General features: G+C 38.3%; 1 protein-coding gene across 7 annotated transcripts in view; it reads right to left on the minus strand.

The window, feature by feature from the left end:
- LOC150110090 (uncharacterized) overlaps window positions 1–20998 on the minus strand; it is a 232993-nt gene that overhangs the window by 20957 nt on the left and 191038 nt on the right. For all 7 annotated transcript variants that reach the window (XM_090391299.1, XM_090391291.1, XM_090391324.1 and 4 more), the window contains exons 4-5: window positions 19606–20114; window positions 7823–7862 (exon numbers count right to left, since the gene is read on the minus strand). In XM_090391299.1, coding sequence (XP_090247425.1) covers window positions 7823–7862; window positions 19606–20114 — 549 coding nt within the window. The remainder of the gene's footprint in view (window positions 1–7822; window positions 7863–19605; window positions 20115–20998) is intronic.

Genomic DNA, 20998 nt, shown 5'->3' on the forward strand with positions numbered 1-20998 from the left:
TCTCTATCATATCTCCCCTCTTCCTTCTCTCCACTAGTCTCTGCAAATTACATCTTTTCAATCTTTCCTCATACTCGACATTCCAGAGGTCAGAAACTACCTTAGTCAGTCGCCTTTGGACCCTTTCCAACATCTCTTCATCCTTCTGAAAACCAGGTGACCAAATCTGGGCACAATAGTCCATGTGTGGCCTAATCAAAGCCTTATACAATGGAACAAGAATCTCCCTACTTCTACACGTCAGTGTCCTCCTCATCATTCCCAGAAGTCTTTGTGTTGTCTTCACAATTTTGGCGATGTGACACCTAAATTTTAGATCCTTATCCACTATCACTCCCAGATCTCTTATTTCCTCTACTTCCAACAATATAATTTCACCAAGCATAAATTCTGCATCCCATCTTTGTTTTCCAAATTTTAAAACCTTACATTTTGCAACATTGAACTCACATCCCCATTTGCTTGCCCAATCACTCAATTTATTCAAGTCTTCTTGCAAGGCCACAACATCTTCACTACTCTTTATGGTTCGTCCCAACTTTGCATCATCTGCAAACAACTGAATATCTCCATCCAAATCTTCGCCAATATCATTAATATACAAGTTAAATAGTAATGGCCCTAAAACAGATCCCTGAGGCACTCCACTAGTGACTTTCCTTTTCCTGGATATTGCACCCCCATACACAACTTGTTGATACCTATCAGATAGCCAGTCTCCAATCCAATGCACTAATCTAATATCCAACCCCATCTGCTCTAGTTTGACTGTCAACTTATCATGAGGCACTCTATCAAAAGCTTTTGCAAAATCCAAGTATATTACTGTGTATCCTTCTCCTCTGTCCAAGGAAGCAGTCACTTTATTGTAATAAGTAAGTAGATTACTAAAACACGACCTCCCTTTAGCAAATCCATGCTGTCCATCAAAGATTATACCATTGTTGTCAACCTAACTCTGGATCCTAGTTCTCACAAGCTTCTCCAACAACTTAACCACAACACCTGACACACAGATAGGCCTATAGTTTGATGCTTGAGTTCGATCACCTCCTTTATGAAGTGGCACAATCTTGCCCTCCTTCCACTCTTTAGGGACTTGACCAAGTGCAAGACTCGTATTAAAAAAATATGTCAAGGCAGGTGTCAACTCTCTGGCACATTCCTTCAGAATACGCGGTGATATATTATCAAGTCCCACAGCCTTATTTACATCTAGTTTACTCAACTCCCCAAACACCTCTTGCTCACTTACAGCCAGTCTCTCCTCCCCATCATCAACTGCTCTTAATCTCTCCATGAAGTCACATTCACAAGATTGAAAGATCTTTATGAACTGCTCATTAAGTATCTCCACCACACATTCCGCAACAGCTGTCTTTATACCATTTCCTCCAATCAATGTCATCCTTCCATAATCATTCTTTCTTTTGCTGGCTACATATCGAAAGAACTCCCTAGGATTCTTTTTAGCTTCATTAGCTAACTGCTGTTCATACCTCTCTTTAGCTACTCTCACCAACCAAGTCACTCTCCTTGCCTGGTCTTTGTAGAACTCATGAAATTGGTTACTTCCACTTCTCTTATGCTGCCTCCACAATGCCCTTTTTCTCTGTATTGCATGCTTAATCTCTTTATTCATCCATCTCACACCTAACTTATTTAACCTTCTCACCCGTGGTATACATTTAGACATTGCATCCACTAAATATTTTTTGAAAATCCCCCAAGCTACATTGATCTCTTTTCCAGCTAACTCCTCATTCCATGCTACACCTGCAAGCTGTCTCCTGAGCTCTTCATAATCACCCCCCTTGTAGTTCCACATATACCCTTTTTTCACAGGGGTCCTTGCACTGCTGGCAACCACCCAAGTAATCACCTCATGGTCACTTTCGCCAATTGGTGGATGAGTTGATACATCATTGATAATTACATCCTCCGATGAGATGACCAAATCCAAGACCCTTAATACTCTTGTGCCCTCTGTTACATACTGTCTGAGGTAGTTATCCCTCAAAAACTCAAGAAACTCATTTTCTTTACTTCCAGTTGCTATCTCTTCATTCCAGTCTATATTGCCATAATTAAAATCACCCATAATGATCACCCTTTTCTTATTTGCTTGGCTTATTTGACTATACATTTCACTATCACCACCATCCACATTACCAGGTCTATAACAACATCCCACCAAGTATTTGATTCTATTCACCTCTATCTCACACCATACTGCCTCAAAACCACTGGCCCCCATTTCCCCCTTGCATCTCTACCTTGTATGGACATAACTCTTTCTCTATCATCAATAGCACTCCCCCTCCCTTTTTACCCCTTCTATCCTCACGAAACACATCATACCTTTCCATCTCTATTCCTGTCAGGATGTCATCCTCATCTAACCATGTCTCACTTATTCCGACAATCTCTGGGTGCACAGACGCAATTAGTGCAACCATTTCATCCGCCTTGTTTCTTATACTTCTAGCATTGGTATACAAACACAACAACTCATTTCTGGATCTACAGCTAGTTCCACTGATACCACTCACTCGATGTGATCTCTCCATGCTGGACTGGGGCCATTTCCCTTTCTGCTTCTTCATTTTAGAACCCCTTGCAATTCCATCTGTTTCCTTTTGATCCCTGATCATCCCATTACTTTCCTGCCTACACATGCTCTCACCTCCTCTTGGATCATCCACCTTTCTCACGGTGTGTATCCCTGTCCACCCTGAGCCTCCCCGTTTCCCTGCTCCTCTTGCACACCCATTCTCTCATTATCTATACTCATACCACTCACTTCCACATTCATTTCCACTCCTTCAATCTCTCCTGTCTTACTCTCCTGCTCTTCCACATCACTCCCCTCTCGATCTGATTCATTCTCTCTATTCACTTCTCTACCTTCCAGCAGCAGTCTCTCCAAGCGACTCACACCATAACCACTCAAATGCAGTCCATCGCTCCCATACAGCTCACTTCGTCCCTCAAACTCATTCCACACATTAACAAACTGTACTCCCATCTCCTCACACATTTCAGCCAGAATATCATTCATAATCCTTGCTCTCCACCTCATTTCACCACAATCATACCTAGGCAACACACTGACCACCCTTCCTGTCACACTATTCTCCTTTATCTTTCCAAGCAGTCTCCTGACATTCATTTTGACATGCTCTTTGTTCTCTCTCAAATCATTTGTACCAATTAATACAATTAACTCTTTTGCTCGTTCCCGCCTCATGTTCAATGCCTCAATCACTCTACTCATTTTACCACCTGGAAAACATACCTTGTGCATTTTATCCTCTAGCACACCTTTAATAATGGAGTCGCCATACAACGCCACTCGCTCATCTTTTGTTAACTCTTTCATGCCATCATGATTTATTTTAATAGTTTTGACCTGCATTCTCTTAATTTCATTCCGCATCCATTTCATTTCTTGCTTCATCCAATCCAATTCACCTTCTGAACCTCGCGACACATTCACTCTATCATTAAATCTTTCTAACTTTCTAACTCTCGACCCTCTCTTCTCACTTTCCCTCTCATTCATCCTTCTTTGTTTCCGTACTTTCGGTCCAACATACGTCCAACTTTCACTGTCATTCTTCTCACTTTCACTCTCACATATCTTTCTTTGTTTCCGTACTTTCGGACTAACATGCGTCCAACTTTCGCTATCATTCTTCTCACTTTTACTGTCATTCATCTTTCTTTGGTTCAGTACTTTCGTTCCAACATGCGTCCAACTTTCGCCATCAGTCATTCTTTTTTCGCTATCATTCATTCTTTCGATTTTTTTTACTTGCGATTTCTGCACCACGCCATTTCTACTTTCATTCGTTCTCTCAATTTCGTTTCTTTCCGCCTCACTTTCATCCCTTTTAACATCCGTTACGGTTGTCAAATCGCTCTTTTTCTTTTTTCCTGATTTTTTAACATTTTTTCGCCTGTCTTTCCCGCCATCCTCTTTCAAACGTGCACTCACGACACAATCGGTACTAGCACTTTCTGTCATCAACTTCATATTCGCATTCATCAATTCCTCGTTCAGGTCACATTTCGCACACACCCTTCTTCCATCCACACTAAACATCCACAAATCATTTATGTAATCGAAGGAATACATATAACAGACCTCACACTTAACGAACCTACTGAAATCCAAATTAAAATCATGGAATGACAATGCAGCCGCCATTTTTTTTTTTTTTTTCTCTGCAGGTTACTAGGTCTAATATTAACGTTTTCGTATTTAGTTTAAGCAAGAAAAAAAAAACCCCACACTAATAATATCGGTAGCGTACAACGTTTACAGCCGCTCTTACTTAAACAATTACGCATATATACTTAATTATTCCTAGTAAAACTTATCTGAATCAGGAGCTCTTCAAAGCACGTTCGTAGCGCTTGACCCACTAGCGCCCTCGATATGTAGCCAGCAAAAGAAAGAATGATTATGGAAGGATGACAGTGATTGAAGAAAATGGTATAAAAACAGCTGTTGCAGAATGTGTGGTGGAGATACTTAATGAGCATAAAGATCTTCAACCTTGTGAATGTGACTTCATGGAGAGATTGAGAGCAGTTGATGATGGGAAGGAGAGACTGACTATAAGTGAGCAAGAGGTGTATGGGCAGTTGAGCAAACTAGATGTTAATAAGGCTGTGGAACTTGATAATATATCACCACATATTCTGAAGGAATGTGCCAGGGAGTTGACACCTGCCTTGACATATTTTTTTAATGCGAGTCTTGCACTCGGTCAAGTTCCTATGGAGTGGAAGGAGGGCAAGATCGTGACACTTGGATTTGCAGCATGGATTTGCTAAAGGGAGGTCATGTTTTAATAATCTACTTGCTTATTACAATAAAGTGACTGCTTCCTTGGACAGAGGAGAAGGATGCTCAGTAATATACTTGGATTTTGCAAAGGCTTTTAATACAGTACCTCATGATAAGTTGACAGTCAAACTAGAGCAGATGGGGTTGGATATTAGATTAGTGCATTGGATCGGAGACTGGTTATCTGATGGGCATCAGCAAGGAAGGTCACTAGTGGTGCACCTCAGGGGTCTTTTAGGGCCATTAGTGTTTAATTTGTATATTAATGATATTGGCAAAGATTTGGATAGAGATATTCAGTTATTTGCAGATAATGCAAAGTTGGAATGAACCATGAAGAGTAGTGAGGATGTTGTGGCCTTAAAAGAAGACTTGAATAAATTGAGTGATTGGGCATGGAAATGGTGATGCGAGTTCAATATCGCAAAATGTAAGATTTTAAAATTTAGAAAACAAAGATGGAATGCAGAATTTATGCTTGGTGAGAATATATTGTTGGAAGTGGAGGAAATAAGAGATCTGAGGGTGATAGTGAATAAGGATCTAAAGTATGAAGAAAGATTGAGAAGATGTAATTTGCAGAGTCTGGTGGACAGGAGGAAGAGGGGGGGGGAGATATGATAGAGACCTACAAGTTGGTAAGGGGTTGTTATATGATCAATGCTGGAGAAGTTGTACAGAAAATAGTGGGAGATCAGGGGAGAACCAGAGGTCATCCCTGGAAACTGTATAAAGAGGGTGTGAGTAGGGGAGTGAGAGGCAGGATTTTTTTTTGTGCAGAGTTGTAAATGATTGGAATGCCTTGCCTGAGAGTGTGGTGTCTGCAAGGAGTTTGAGTGTGTTTAAGACACGGTATGATGAGCTGTGTGTGTGTGTGTGTGTGTACTAACAGGACCTCCCAGATGAGTCTTTGACTCCATGAGGTCTTGGGGTAATAATAATAATTTGTCCAGCAACTATCTGATGAAATCACTAGCTATTGGATAACATGAAAATGAAAGATGTGATGTGCAAATCTCTAATAATGATTCTGAAATTTGTCTTTATAATGTATCTTCATATTTTCATTTTTTTATTGTGTGTCGTAATGAATAGTTATACTTGTTCAGTATCAAATACAAAGGTTGTTATTTTTAGGCCATTTATTTTTGTGTATCATTTAAATGATATTTTATTCTGCAGAATGAGTGGACAAAATTTTCAAATTCGAGAGTTTTTACTATATGTTTTAACTTCAGCACACATGAAAAGGTAAAACACAAAAGGTCAGAATGCTGCAAAGATGAGCACTATATCTGACTAGTTCAAAACATTCGAGGTCAATATCAGCCTTGCGGATCAACCTCATTCCCAACAGCCACTCTCAAATGATCTCAACTATATATTAAGCAGTCAAGGCTAATTTGATCTCAATCACTCATATATTGCTAGCTGAACTCAATACTCCAAAGGAAATTATGCAATACTATCTTCATCAGCATGGTAAGTCTCACAGAATATGTTAAATATGAACAAATACCAGAAAATTTGACATATTCAATCGATCCGATGCCAGATGCTTTTCTAGATGCAATTCTACAGAATTGTGTCATCAAATGAATTGTTACCTGCAATTAAAAATGCATCCATCAACTCTGGCGAAGCATCACTCTTCTAATCTCAATAAATTATCGACATTAAGATCATGTTTTGCATATAGCAGCATTTGAGGGCCTATTCACTTTCAGCTGGTTCCAGAACGATGCACCACTAATGCCAATCTCTCTCTCTCTCTCTCTCTCTGTTCTTAGCAATCACAATGAGTTCATCCTTTGCTTGTTTTGTATGAGTTATCTGGCCTGATCAATACAAGTGGGACATCCAAAGTCCACTTTCAATAAATAATCAAAGAACTAGATAGAGAGAGAGAGAGAGAGAGACATGGATCCTCTCCCTCACCTAGCACATTGTCCAGACCTGGTGCTATCTGACTATCATTTGTTCCAATTTTACAACTTGCTTCTTGCATTTAATAGAGTTTAGCAAATATTGACAAAGTTGAGAATGAATGTCAAGAATTTATGCTTCCAATAACTACGTTTGATATTAGAGACGGACTGAACTGCTTGCAGATAGATTCACCAAGGTCACAGAGCATAATGGAACACAGAACATAATTTGTTGAATAATGTTTTTCAATTATAATTTTATGAAGTATTAAAATATTGTCAGAATTTCAAAAACTTTAGGTAACCCTTGTAAGTAACAAAACAGAATTTTTTTTTCCCCATAGGGAAAACTGTATAGATTAGATTGTTCATCCATGGAAATGTAAAATATTTAATAACAGTGCAAAAGCTTATCACCTTAACATCAGCTGAAATATTTGTTGCAGTATAAGTTTGGTATTAAGTAATTAATTGCATTAACAATCATATGCCAGATAATAAAGACTACCTCTCTATAAGGTACATTAAGTCTAGCATTTTATCACAATTTTTTGTATAATATTCTAAAAAGAAGAAACTGAAATTTCTTAATGGCCTATAATTCTTCATCTCTTTTTGCTTTCATCATCTGTCACTAAGTCCCTTATAAAATCATAGAGCTTCGTTTGTCTTGGCCAACAATATTCATCTCACTGTAGTAATATATGGAACATCTTCACTACTTTGCAACATCCTGTGAACCACTTTGTCACTAATGCTGAAATCCCTTTCCTTCTCCACCTCCTGCAGTATATAGTCCACATTATTCTGTAGATAATAACAATATGCATACCAGACATGAACTCCGTGCTAGACTGCCATTAGTTATAGAGGTATCAATACAATGAATAGTACAAGATATTAAAATTAAACAAACTATTGCAGTGCTATCAGGATTTTTAAGAAGCTTTCACTAAAAAATATAACCTAGCTTCATAAAAAATAAATATCCATATTTCCATTATACAGTGCTATAACATTATCATATATAACTTACCTTCAATAACAGCAGAATAATGTCCATCTTCCTTTTTTAACTGAAATTAAAATATTGTCACCTTAATAATATGACTACATATTCAATTAAAAACATTGTTATTTGCTGAATAGAAGTACTTTTTTATTATTATTATTCCTGACCTCCATGGAGTAATAAGACTCATGATGTTGAATCTAGACAACTTTAGGTAACACAAAATTTATCATAGGACTCGTTAAACTCATCCACCATTTTGCACTTTCATCACCTTCTCAGGCAATGCATTCCATGCTCCTACTATTGCAAAAAACTTCTTACTCTCATATTTACTACTTCCTTTTGCAGCTTCAGGGGATGGACCCATGTCTTTGCTCTTTTCCCTGGTATTTGTATAAAGAAGCATCATTATATATCACTATCCTTCTACCTACTGTTATTCCCTCCATTTAACTCTGTGCTATACCATACATTTTCCTATCTCCTAAATGACTATCCGTACAAGATGCCATCCTTGCCATACTCCTCCCTGGCAACTAGTTTCAATGCCTTAATACTCCCACTTGCCCAGAAAACAAAGAAATCTCTCTCTCTCTCCAGATGCTTGCATCCTTCCCTGTTCAAATGCAGTCCATCTCTTGCAAACAGTTCTCTTCTATCATCAAATCCACTCCAGGCATATACATAATTCAAGCTTCTCTTTTGACACATTCTAGCTATCATTTCATTCATTTTTGCTGCTTCTCTTGAACACTGCATTACTGTATCTGGGTAATACACTTACTATCCTTCCTTACTATTATCTATCTCACACTCTACCGCATAATCCCTACCATTAACTTCAGATCTCTCACCACTTGATTCATACTACTTCTCAAATCATACACACCATCACTATCATTTCATCAACACATTCACCTTGCTTAATTTCCATAGTCACAACTTTTATTGTTTTTCCCACAAGTATGCCTCTAATATGGGGGACAACATGGTTTTGTGAAGGGTAGATCATGCCTCAGTAACTTGCTCACGTTTTATAACACAGTGACGGCTGAACTGGATACGGGTAATGGGTTTACAGTGATACTACTGGACCTTGCCAAGGCCTTTGATAGGATACCACATGGAACCCTAATCAGTAAACTGGAGCAGATGGGTATAGATATAGGGTTGTTGAGATGGATAGGAGGGTGGTTGAAGGAGAGATATCAAAGAGTGGTTTATTCAGGAGTGGAGTCTAAAAGACGTCTTGTGACTAGTGGAGTGCCACAGGGCTCTGTTCTTGGACCACTGCTTTTCAATTTGTTCATCAATGATATTGGAAAGGATCTGAGAGGAAGTGTTCACTTGTTTGCTGATGATGCAAAGTTGGGTAGAGCAATTGTGAGTGCACAGGATGTCAAAATTTTACAGGATGATTTGGATAGCTTGGAGGACTGGGCTAGGAAAAATGGATGTCAATTTAATGTGGCAAAGTGTAAGGTTATGCACTTTGGGGTGAAAAGAATAGCAGCAGTATATCGCATTGGTGGAACCATACTCCAGGAGATTGATGAGGCCAGGGATTTGGGAGTGTTGGTGGATAGGGAGTTGAAGTTTAGGGGGCACATTGCAAAAGTAACTAAAACAGCTCACCAAATCACTTGGCTTCTGAAAAATACTTTAACATGCAGAGATGAACAAGTTGTTATTCCTCTGTATCGAGCCTTGATAAGACCCCATCTGGACTTCTGTGCCCAGCTATGGGCACCAGGGTTTCTTCGTGATGGGGAGGAAGTGGAGAGGGTCCAGAGACGAGTGACCAAGATGATAGCAGGTCTGTGGAATGAACCTTATGAGAATAGGTTGAAGATTTGTGGGTTGCAGAAATTGGACGATAGGCGAAGGAGGGGTGATATGATTGAGACATTCAAATTACTGAAGGGTTTTTATAAGATTGATCCAGAAGATATTTTTGAAAATATGACTGGTGGTGGGAGGACTAGGGGCCATGCATGGAAGCTGGGCAAGAGCGTGGTTGACAAGGGTGTTAGAGTTAGGTTCTTTACTTGGAGAGTGGTAAATGAGTGGAATAAGCTTCCAGAGTCTGTTGTGGGTGCTACGACCGTGAATGAGTTCAAGGCAAGGTATGATAGATACTGTGTGAATGTTGAATAGTTGTTCTTGACATGATGTTAAGGCCTCCCTCGATGAGTCTGTTGACTCCTTGGAGTTTCCTGGAACAATAATAATAATAATAATAATAATAATAAATAATAATAATAGTACCACTCACTGATCTATCCATTCATGCATTCATTGCTCATCTGCATCACTCCCCATCTCTCTCTCTCTCTTTTTGTCCTCTCACTTACTTGCCTTCCTCCCACCTCCTGATTCCTTGTTCCTGCACTATCATAACCTCCTCTCATTACCTGTCTTTCCCTGATTGTTCTCACATTCCCTCTTCTATCATTCCCATAACTCTCTCACTCCTACTTTTGTTAGCCTCATGTCAAAGAGAAGAGAGTACCCCTCTCTCTCTCTCTTCAAGCATCAATACCTTCACTCACATGGCTAATGAAATTAAAGGAAAGGGGTCGAATGACCAATGCAAATGATATAGTGGGGTTGTTTAATGATCACTTGATTGCAGTATTGCATTCTGTAAAAATAGGTTTTATTCCTTGATAGATGGGGAGGATTGTACATGAGTAGAATGCATTTTGAATACCAATTGCTGTGGAAGTCAATAAAGCAGTGGGACTGAATTGGATTTCACCACATGCTGTAAGAGAGGGACTGACAACTCCATTGACTTGGCTATGCAATGAAAGTTTAGCTAGTGGAAATGTGTAGGAGTAGAAGGGGAGTAAATTGTGACAGATAAATGTTTATAGGTAGAGAAATGGGGAGAAGGGGGGGGGGGAGAGAGAGAGAGAACATGTTACTGAATGGGGTAGGTACTGTTAATGAGAGAATATGTATTGCACCCAGCAGTAGGAGTTCAGCAAGAAGGCAAAAGATGCCTCATGGGGTAGGAAGGGAAATTAATGGATTTAACATTATCTGGTAATGACAGAATTCCATAGGACAAAATATACTGTCAGTTGATTTGGCCTGAGGATGCAAAGGAAGGCATGATTATTGTTATTATTATGTGACACCTACAAGGAATCCTAGAACTCATTGTGGGAGGGCACACTAGTTCTACAACTCCCCATCTCCCCATCAAGGAATGGATTGCATGCATCAGCAGACTAGCTCTGATATTCTTTATAGGGATATTCAATGGAAAGAAAGACATATTGAGGACAAAGCAGTGGAATTTCTGCAGCAACTGAGAGATAATTACCAGATATAGGTAACAGAATCAGAGAATTTGCCTATAATCAAGGTAACCAGTTGTTTGCCTCCAATCAGGGAAGTGATTGTGCAGTTGTGACCTGAGAGATGGCCAAGCATGTGAAGTTTTCTATTTGGAATGGATATATGTGGACATACAAAATCAGTTATTATGACAAATTTACATACAAAGCAGCTCAGATATATAAGCATTGAATAAGAAACTGAAAGGAAAGTATGTTAATAGTGGAAAGGAAGCATTATTAGACAAATATTCAAGATGAGGAGGATAAATCATGTGAGTAGTTAAATAGACAAGTAGCGTCATTGAAATGTTCACTGCCAACTACGAGTATACTCACAGTTAGTATATGAGCCTCACAAGCCAACTACGAATATACTTGTATGTCGATTACCAACCTCCTATACCAAGCATGAATTAACCCTTAGTATAAGTACCTTAATTTGGACCCTTTGCTTGTGAATAAAGTGGAAAGCACGTCTGGGGGCTTGGTAGAAAGGAAATAATTTCAGCTAAAATATAGTATATTATATATGTGCCTCAGAAGCCAACTACAAATATACTCATATGTCGATTACCGACATCCTATGGCAAGCACGAGTTAACCTGTAATTTGTAAATCAAATTAAAACTAATAAAATCAATAAAAATAATAAAATGAAATCAATAAAATAAAAACCAATTTATTTAAATTACGAATGATACACTTCAAAACAATTTTCCACGCACAATGGTGGAAAATTGTTTTGAAGTGGTGTTTTCTAGAAGAAAATGGTGTTTCTTCTGGAAAACAGGACAATAATAACGTGTTTCGCATCGTTGTTTGTTTTGTGTACATACTCAGCATGGCTGTGTCAGGTGATTTTTTTCCTGTAGGTGGTAAAATTTCCAAATAATGAAGATACCGAATCCTGCTGATATTCTGTGATGCTGTAAGTTCATCCATTCCAACAAAAACTGAGATAAATTGATCTCTAAATTTTAATGCAGTCATTGCGTTTCCAGTAATTATATTATAAAATTTATGCGCATTTTGAATGTATATATCAGAAATGCATATTGCCAATTTCTTTGGCCATCCAATTGTCTTTCGTGAGGAGGAATAGTATTTGATCAGAAAGATCAATGCCTGACATACCCAAAGTATAGTCCCCTAATGATATTTGGGTTTTAATTGAATTTTACCATTATGATTTTTCGCTTCAACCATTTCAAATTTGTGCATATTTGAAACGGAAAGAACTTCCCTCTTATCCTTCCATTTGTGATGATGAATTTATTAATTCATCATCGCAAAAAAATTTCTAATTCTTTATCAGTAAGTTTTCTTTTACTGGTCATGGCAAAACTGAAGATTTTTAGAGACTAGACGCTATAAATACAGTCATCAGCACATGTAATATATAGGTGGGGTGATATGAGATTACTCGTAGTTGGCATATGAAACAAAATTCTGTCTGATAAGCCAGATACGAGATTATTCGTAGTGATTTTGAAGATGCTGGTGATACGAGATTACTCATAGTTGGTGTATGAAACAAAATTCTGTCTGATAAGCCAGCTACAAGATTACTAGCAGTGACCTTGAAGACGCAAAAGCGCTTGGCATGCAGGAACAAACTATGCATGAGGAGCGTGGCAGCGAATGTGTTAAGAATAAGCTGCAAAAAAAAAAAAAATGTTTCAGAGGAAATATAAATAGAAATGCAATCACCAATTCATGAAATACAAAGCAGAGACATGAAGGGGATCAAGCATATTAATTATTCTTATTATTATCCAGGCCTCCATGGAGTCAAAAGACTCATCATGGGAGGTCGTTTTTAGGAAACACAAAGTTTATCATACTGCTCCTTGAACTCACTGACCATTCTTGCTCCAACCACTCTCTCCGGCAATGCATTCCACAGTTCACCCACCCTCCATGCAAAGAAACCATTCCTCACCCTCTTGCTCACAGCTTCCTTTTGCAAGTTCCATGGATGGCCTCTTATCTTCACTCCTTCCTGCTATTCCACCAAGTGAAAGAACTCCCCAATGTCTACCCTTTAACTGCCTCTCAACAGTTTAAAAGTCTCAATCATATCACCTCTCCTTCTATTCGCCAAACTCTGCAGTCCACATTCCCTCAGTCGATCCTCGTAACTGACATTGCACACTCCTGAAACCATCTTTGTTACCCACCTCTGTAGCCTTTCCACAGTTAATTTATCCTCTTCGAATCCTGGGGACCAAATCTGAGAACAATTGTCTAAGTGTGGTCTGATCAGGGTCTTTACACAATGGAATGATAACTCTTATCTTTGCAGGTCCACATCCTTCTCAATATTGCAGCGATCCTCTGGGTTACCTTCATCACCTTTGCAATATGCTCCCTGAATTTCAGTTTTCTACCAATCATCACTCCCAGATCTCCATCTCCCCTACTTCTTTCAGCATAGCTCCTCCAATCGAGTATGCATCCTCCCATCGATCAATCCCAAACTTCAAGACTTTACATTTTGCTGCATTAAATCGAAACCCCCATTCATTTGCCCATCTGTCTCTAGTTTATTCAAATTCTCTTGAAGGGCTGCCACGTCTGCACTATTACTGATAACCCTTCCCAGCTTCACATCATCCGCAAACAACTGAATATCCCCTTGTAATCCATTGACAATATCATTGATATAAAGGTTAAACAACACAGGCTCCAGTACTGAGCCCTGTGCAACCCCACTTGTAACCTTCTGCTTCCTTGATATTACCAACCATACACAACTCTCTGATATCTATCAGACAGCCAATCCTGAATCCATCTGACTAACCTGACATTTAAATCCATGGGTTTAAATATCAGGTTATATCAGCTTAGGGCCGGCCTGATTAGCTGAGTGATTAGCGTATCTGCCCTCCAGTCAAAAGGCTGCGGGTTTGAATCCTGCCGTGGGCATGGATGTTTGTGATTGTCTGTGAAAGCACTAGTGGTGTTAGTCAGTGGTAGATGGCGTTGGTGTTAGACGATGAAGGTTCGTGGAATAGTGAGATGAAGAGTTGTAGAGGTGATGCCCTCCCTCGATGAGCCTTTGGACACCCTGGAGGTGTGATATCCTGGAAGTCTAATCCGTAAACTGCAACATATGGGAATGGATATAGGGTTAGCGAGATGGATAGGAGGGTGGTTGATGGAGAGATACCAGAGAGTAGTTTACTCAGGAGTAGAGCCCAAAAGATGGCCTGTGACTAGTGGTATGCCACAGGGTTCTATTCTTGGACCACTGCTGTTTAATTTGTTCATTAACGATATAAGGAAGGATCTGAGAGGAATGGTTCATTTGTTTGCTGATGATGCTAAGTTGGGTAGGGCAATAGCGAATGCAGATGTCAAAATTTTGCAGAATGATTTGGATAGATTGGAGGTATGGGCTAAGGAGAATGGATGTCAATTTGGATGCTGAAGAATACTTTGACAAGCAGAGATAAGCAAGTTATTCTTTCTCTGTATCGAGTCTTGATTACTGTGCCCAGATATGGTCACCTGGGTTTATTCTTGATGGAGAGGAGGTTGAGAGGATCCAGAGGCAAGTGACCAGATGAAAATTTTGCAGGATGATTTGGATAGATTGGAGGTATGGGCTAAGGAGAATGGATGTCAATTTGGATGCTGAAGAATACTTTGACGAGCAGAGATAAGCAAGTTATTCTTTCTCTGTATCGAGTCTTGATTACTGTGCCCAGATATGGTCACCTGGGTTTATTCTTGATGGAGAGGAGGTTGAGAGGATCCAGAGGCAAGTGACCAGATGATAGCAAGTCTATGGAATGAACCTTAAGAAAACAGGTTGAAGATTTGTGGGTTGCAGAAATTGATTGATAGGCAGAAAAAGGGAGATATGATTGAGACATTCAAATTGCTGAAGGGGTTTCTATAGGATTAATTCAGAGGATATTTTTGAGAATAGGGCTGGTGGTGGGAGGACTAGGGGACATCCATGGAAACTGGGCAAGTGGTTAGTAAGGGTGTTAGAGCTAGGTTTTTTACTTTTAGAGTGGTGAATGAGTGGAATAAGCTGCCAGAGTCTGTTGTGGTTGCTATGACAGTGAATGAGTTCAAGGCTAAGTATGATAGATACTGTGTGAATGTCGAATAGTTTTGATGGACATGATGTTTAGAGCTTTCCTCGATGAGTCCAAGTACTCCTTGGAGTTGCCCATAGTAATAATAATAATAATTATCATGTGTCACCCTATGTTTAAAATATCAGCTTATCATGTGGTACCCTGTCAAACACCTTTGAAAAATCCAAAAAAATGGCAGTATATGCCTTGTCACCTCAATATAAAAGGCAATCATATTACTAAAGCAAGAGCGTCCTTAACAAATCCATGTTGATTCTCACAAATAATATTACCCTCATCTGCCGAATGCTGTATATAGTCCCTCACTAATTTCTCCAAGACCTACGGATAACACACAAACTGGCCTATAATTAGACACTTCTAGTCTGTTACCGGCCTCGTGCAGCAGCACTATCATACCTTCCTTCCATTGCTTGGGTACCTTACTCGCAGCCAGACTTTTATTGAAGAGCCAGATCAATGGAGCTGTCAGTTCTTTAGCATATGATCTCAAAACTCGTGGTGAAATACCATCCAGTCCCACAGCTTTACTGGTATCCAGAGTACTCACTATTTGGAACACACTCTCCTCTTGCACCTCTAAACCCTGAACCTGCCCTATTTCTCTAGTATTAAAACCTTCTTCTCCAGGATGAAAAACTCCAATAAAGTGCTCATTGAACAACTCCACTATGTCCTCTGCATCAGTCACTCTATTCCCATTTTTATCCCACAATGTCATTCTTCCACAATCATTTCTTCTCCTACTGGCCACATAGCTAAAAAATTCCCCAGGATTTTCTTTGGATCTTAATGCCAATCTCTTCTCATATTCCAGTTTTGCCTTCCTCACCATACTGGTCACTCTCCTGGCCTGCATCTTATATTCTTTGTGTATCTGCCCTCCACCCCTCTCCTTATATCTCTTCCATAATCTCTTTTTCAACTGCAGTTCCTGTTTGACATTGTTTGTCATCCACTTTACACCAAAATTTTGTCCGCTTCTCTACTCGTGGAATATAGCTTACTATTGCTGCTAACAAATATTCCTTCACAATTTCCAAAGCACTAGTGATATCCTGGCCTTCCAATTCTGCCTTCCATGGAACTGCCCCTAGTTGATACCTAAGACTATTATAATCACTTGCCCTATAATTCACGAAATTGGGGGATGTCAATGTCAACTCTTTGCTTTATGCAGATGATGTTATACTTCTAAATAAATCCACTAGAAGTCTGCAAGAATCCCTGACTAAAGTGAATGACTGTTGTGATAGATATGGTATGAAGGTCAGCATTAGAAAGACAAAGACAATGAAAATAGGCAGAAACATTGAAAATATCAATTGAATTGTGAATGGAGAAACTATAGAACAAGTAAAACATTTCAGCTACTTAACCACGATTTTTAGTCAAGATGGTAAATTAAATATGGAAATAGACAACAGAATCGACAAAGCTGCTATGGTAGGAAGTCAACTGAATAAATGTATATGGAATAAGAGAGAAATTAGCCAAAACACTAAATTAGCTGTATACAAGACAGTATTCAAGCCAATTTTAACTTATGGATCTGAGAGCTGGGTCAGAAGTAAAACACCTGACCAAAGACTAGAGACCGCAGATATGAGAATCCTGAGAAATGAACAGATGGCATCAATGGCAATATCATACTAAAAATGAGGATATTAGGAAAGAACTTGACATTCGGTATCCAGGAATGTTTTAGCAGAGCTAATCTTGGGTATGGTCTAATCTCGTGTTATGATCACTTAAACAGAATGGGAGAGGGAAAGATTAGCAAAACAAGTGTTCTCTGCCAGGTTTGCAGGAAAAAGACCCAGAAGAAGACCAAGATATAAGTGGATTGATTCAGTAAAAAGTGCCTTAGAAGATGGAAATATAAGATCTGATAATGTTAAAGTCTTGAGGTAACAGACTGATTTGGATAAAAATTGTAGATAGGAAGTTATTAATGATGTAATTTTCATGGCTGCATTGTAGTATTATTAAATCCTGAACACCCCTAGAGGGTATATATATCAGGAATTTGATGATGATGAGTTTTATACATTGTTTAGCTTTTTTACCTTTGTCTCTGTATTCTCTAAGAGCACAAGCTGATTTATTCACCAGGAACTTTTGATATGCTTTCTTCTTTTCCTTGATAGCCTTCATGTGTCCACCATGGAGTTCTGATTTTTCTATTCTTGCAGACAACCTCACCACATGCCTCTGGCTGAATCAATCAATCTTTTTTTTTTTTTCTTCAGGGCTTGCCACCAAATCTCCGAGGTTTGGGTCCTGTTCTCAACCTCTTGTCATTTTTTCTTCAATAATATATTTGTATTGTAGTCTACAGTTCACATCTGAGAGCTTCTCAACTTTTATTCACTTTAAAACTTTCTTACATGTTCTTCTTTTCAATATGAATCTCAATTTTATCCTGCTCAAGAACTAAATGGCAATCGCTTCCAATTTCAAATCCTCTGTACAGTCTAGTGTACTGCACTAGTGTGAAACATCACTATTAACAATAACATAGTTAATGAGACTTTTCATATTCCTTGCCTCTTCTCTCCATGTGAATTTATGCACATTTTTATGTTGGAACAGTCCATGTACTGAGCAGAAATCCAACAGTTTTTTTTGCCATTTTGTTCAGCAAAAAGGACCAACTTTTCTTTTTTCATTGTGAGAATTGCTTTCTCTAAAGCCTTCAAAAATTCCTCCACTTCTACTTTAGTAGAATCTTCTGTGGGACCATAGGCACAAATAAGTCTCATTATCTAGTTCCCCATTCTGATATTTACCCATATCACTCTACTTGATATTGTCTGCCATTCAAGAAGATTACTCTCATATTTAGAGTTGAATACTATAGCTACTTCTTCTTTTTCTTAATTGTCATTGCCTGAATATAACATTTTGTATTTATTGCTTAGAAAGATCTCACCAGTTTTTGTCTTTCTTGTTGCAGCCACCTCAGTTATATTAATCTGCCTCAGTCAGCTCTATTTCTTTGCCATTCAGACTTCTTATATTGATAGTACCAATCTTGAACTCTGGTGATGTTGAGTTGTGGTGTGTGTGTGTGTGTGTGTGTGTGTGTGTGTGTGTGTGTGTGTGTGTGTGTGTGTGTGTCACAATTTGTTCCAGTAGCTGACTTTTTGCTCTTCGTTCTGGTTCCCTGGTGAAAACAATGGGGGGATCTTGCTTAACTTGGTGATGCCCCAGCCAGCATGAAATTCTGACATATTTATTTGTGGTTTAAGCCAATAAGAATACAATTTGGTCGGCTAAATTCCAAATTACCAGCTTATCCTCATTTGTCGTATCCTGGTAGATACCTAATAGGGTGCACCATTAGAAGATGAGGATTGGACATTAGTCAGAAGCCCTGGTCAATTTTCATTCCTTTAAAGGCTATGTGGAGGTCTCCTCTAAGTTATGTAGCTTTGACCCTTAAAAAATCCCCAAGTATAGTCTATAGGTCTAGAAATTCAATGTGAAGAAGCTTCTACTTTATCAACTTCTAATCTATTCACATTTCTAAAATGTAATTTAGGTTGAACAACTTAGTGTGTGTGGGATTTATCATTTAAAAAAATGTAGAACTACAAGGCTGGTCATTATGATAAACTTGGGAGGAAGCCTGGAGTGGTACCATGTCAAAAAAAAAAAATTCAAGAAATCAATATTAGCATTATATGGGCAATGGTGAAGGGATGGTTTAGGATTTATCTCCCTTGATATTGATGAGTAGCATTGTTAACTCAGAGATGAAAGAAAAAAAGAAAGGAAAGAACTGTTGAGAAAGAAACATGAGAAGAAATTGATCCACAAGCTCATGAAAACAATATAAAGTCCAGCAAGAAGAGCAGCCAGCATATTAAGAAAGACAAAAGCAGATTATGCAAGAAAGTTAGTTGAGCTGGCTGAAAGAAATCCCATTCTTTTACACTGCAGTGAAGAAATGGAAGAATGATTATAGACCAATAACTTGAATGAATACACCTAGTAGGCGAGGTGGTGGAAGTGTAAGAAATAATTGTATTACTGAATAAATCACACTCTGTAAGGATGTATAATCCAAGTGAAGATAATGCACTAACTGATGTGAGAAAAGAGGTGCTCAAGAACATTATAAAACCTTGATGTGATTATGGCTTTTGGATTTAATCGGATATCAGCATGTACAGTATGAAAAACATAGTCATAATTATGGGCATATGCAAAAACTATTCTTAGTAATTATATACAGATAAGTAATATTACACACATACATATAGCACATTTGCTTTAATTTAAGCAACCCATATCATATATTATATAAATAATACTTAACAAATAAAATTACCTCTTCCGTGATAGTGTCACTTAAAAATGGATCATCAGCCATTAAAAGATCAGAACGGATCAAACTTTTACTGTCATACATGTTGTTTAAATTTAAATTCACAAATGTTTCATAATAATTTGAGCTTGAATTATTTTCTAAATATTTTTGATCCTCCAAAGCAACATCAATGCATTCAGACTTTATATTTTCAGATGCAACTGGTTGAAAAGTCTGTGACAATGGATAAAAATTTTGTATAACTTGAGGGTCACGATTAATAGCACAGTGACTAGGCACATGAAATTCACTTGATAACACAGCTGATGAAATCAAAGGACATACATTAACTTCTGTCCACTCTGACTGTTGACAAGGAGTAGACATATTTGTATTTTGTGTATCATATTTACTACTGCCAGATAACCACATTTCAGCTTTCACATCATTGATGTGTTCTTTTAATGTTTCACTTTTGTTCTTTCTTTTTTTGGAATGTGCCTTTTTGATTAATGCATTTGATCGAATTTCTGGAAAAAAAACAAAATCTTGTTTTAAAATTATCAAGCTTTCAATAAATTTTTATTATGGTTTGATAAGGAATCTTAGAATATATAATTATGAAAACAATTTCATGACTGCTGTGAAATTTATAAATAAGCTTTCAAATACAAATATTTATTATTATTATTATTTGTGACATCTCCACAAAGTCCAAGGGCTCGTGGAAGGCACTCTACACCATACAACCCACAATTTATGCTTCTACTACTATTTAATGCACTATCAACACAATCCACTATTGACACATACCATACAATCTACAACCCCACTCATGTGTGTTTTCTGGCTAATTCCTCTGTATGTGGGATGAAACCCAAGTTTCCAGGAGAAAAAAACTCTGCTATATGCATATGAGATCAATGTCCAAGTACTGGGCAGGTATAGTCATGAAGGTGTTACAGAGGCTGGTAAAAGACAATATACAAACCCAAACTTTGAGAATGAAAATCTTTCAAGAGAGCAATATGGGTTTGTTAACAGGTGGTCTTGTTTAGTAAATTGGTTACATTTTATAATAGGGTAGCTAGCGTACTGGACAAAGCTTATATAGTGATTTATTTGTATTCTGCTAAAGCATTTGACAGAATACACATAAAAACACAGCTCAGTTTCAAAACTACTGTTGAAATTGAGCAGGATAGTTATGAATTATAATATGGTAGCATGATTAGATGGGATGATTGACTGATAGGAGCCAGTGAGTTGTGCAACACCCTGAAAGAGGAAGATGATGAATGGGGGTCACAGGATTCTCTTCTGAGACTACCATTGTTTAATTTACATACACTGCTTCGAAAGAAGTCAACAGACATCCCCATAGGCAAGGTGCATCGTGCCATGTAACGAGTCA

This window comes from Typopeltis vanoorti, chromosome 1 (genome assembly GCF_054136105.1).
Source record: "Typopeltis vanoorti isolate ZY-2024b chromosome 1, IOZ_Tvanoo_1.0, whole genome shotgun sequence".
NCBI lineage: Eukaryota > Metazoa > Arthropoda > Arachnida > Uropygi > Thelyphonidae > Typopeltis > Typopeltis vanoorti.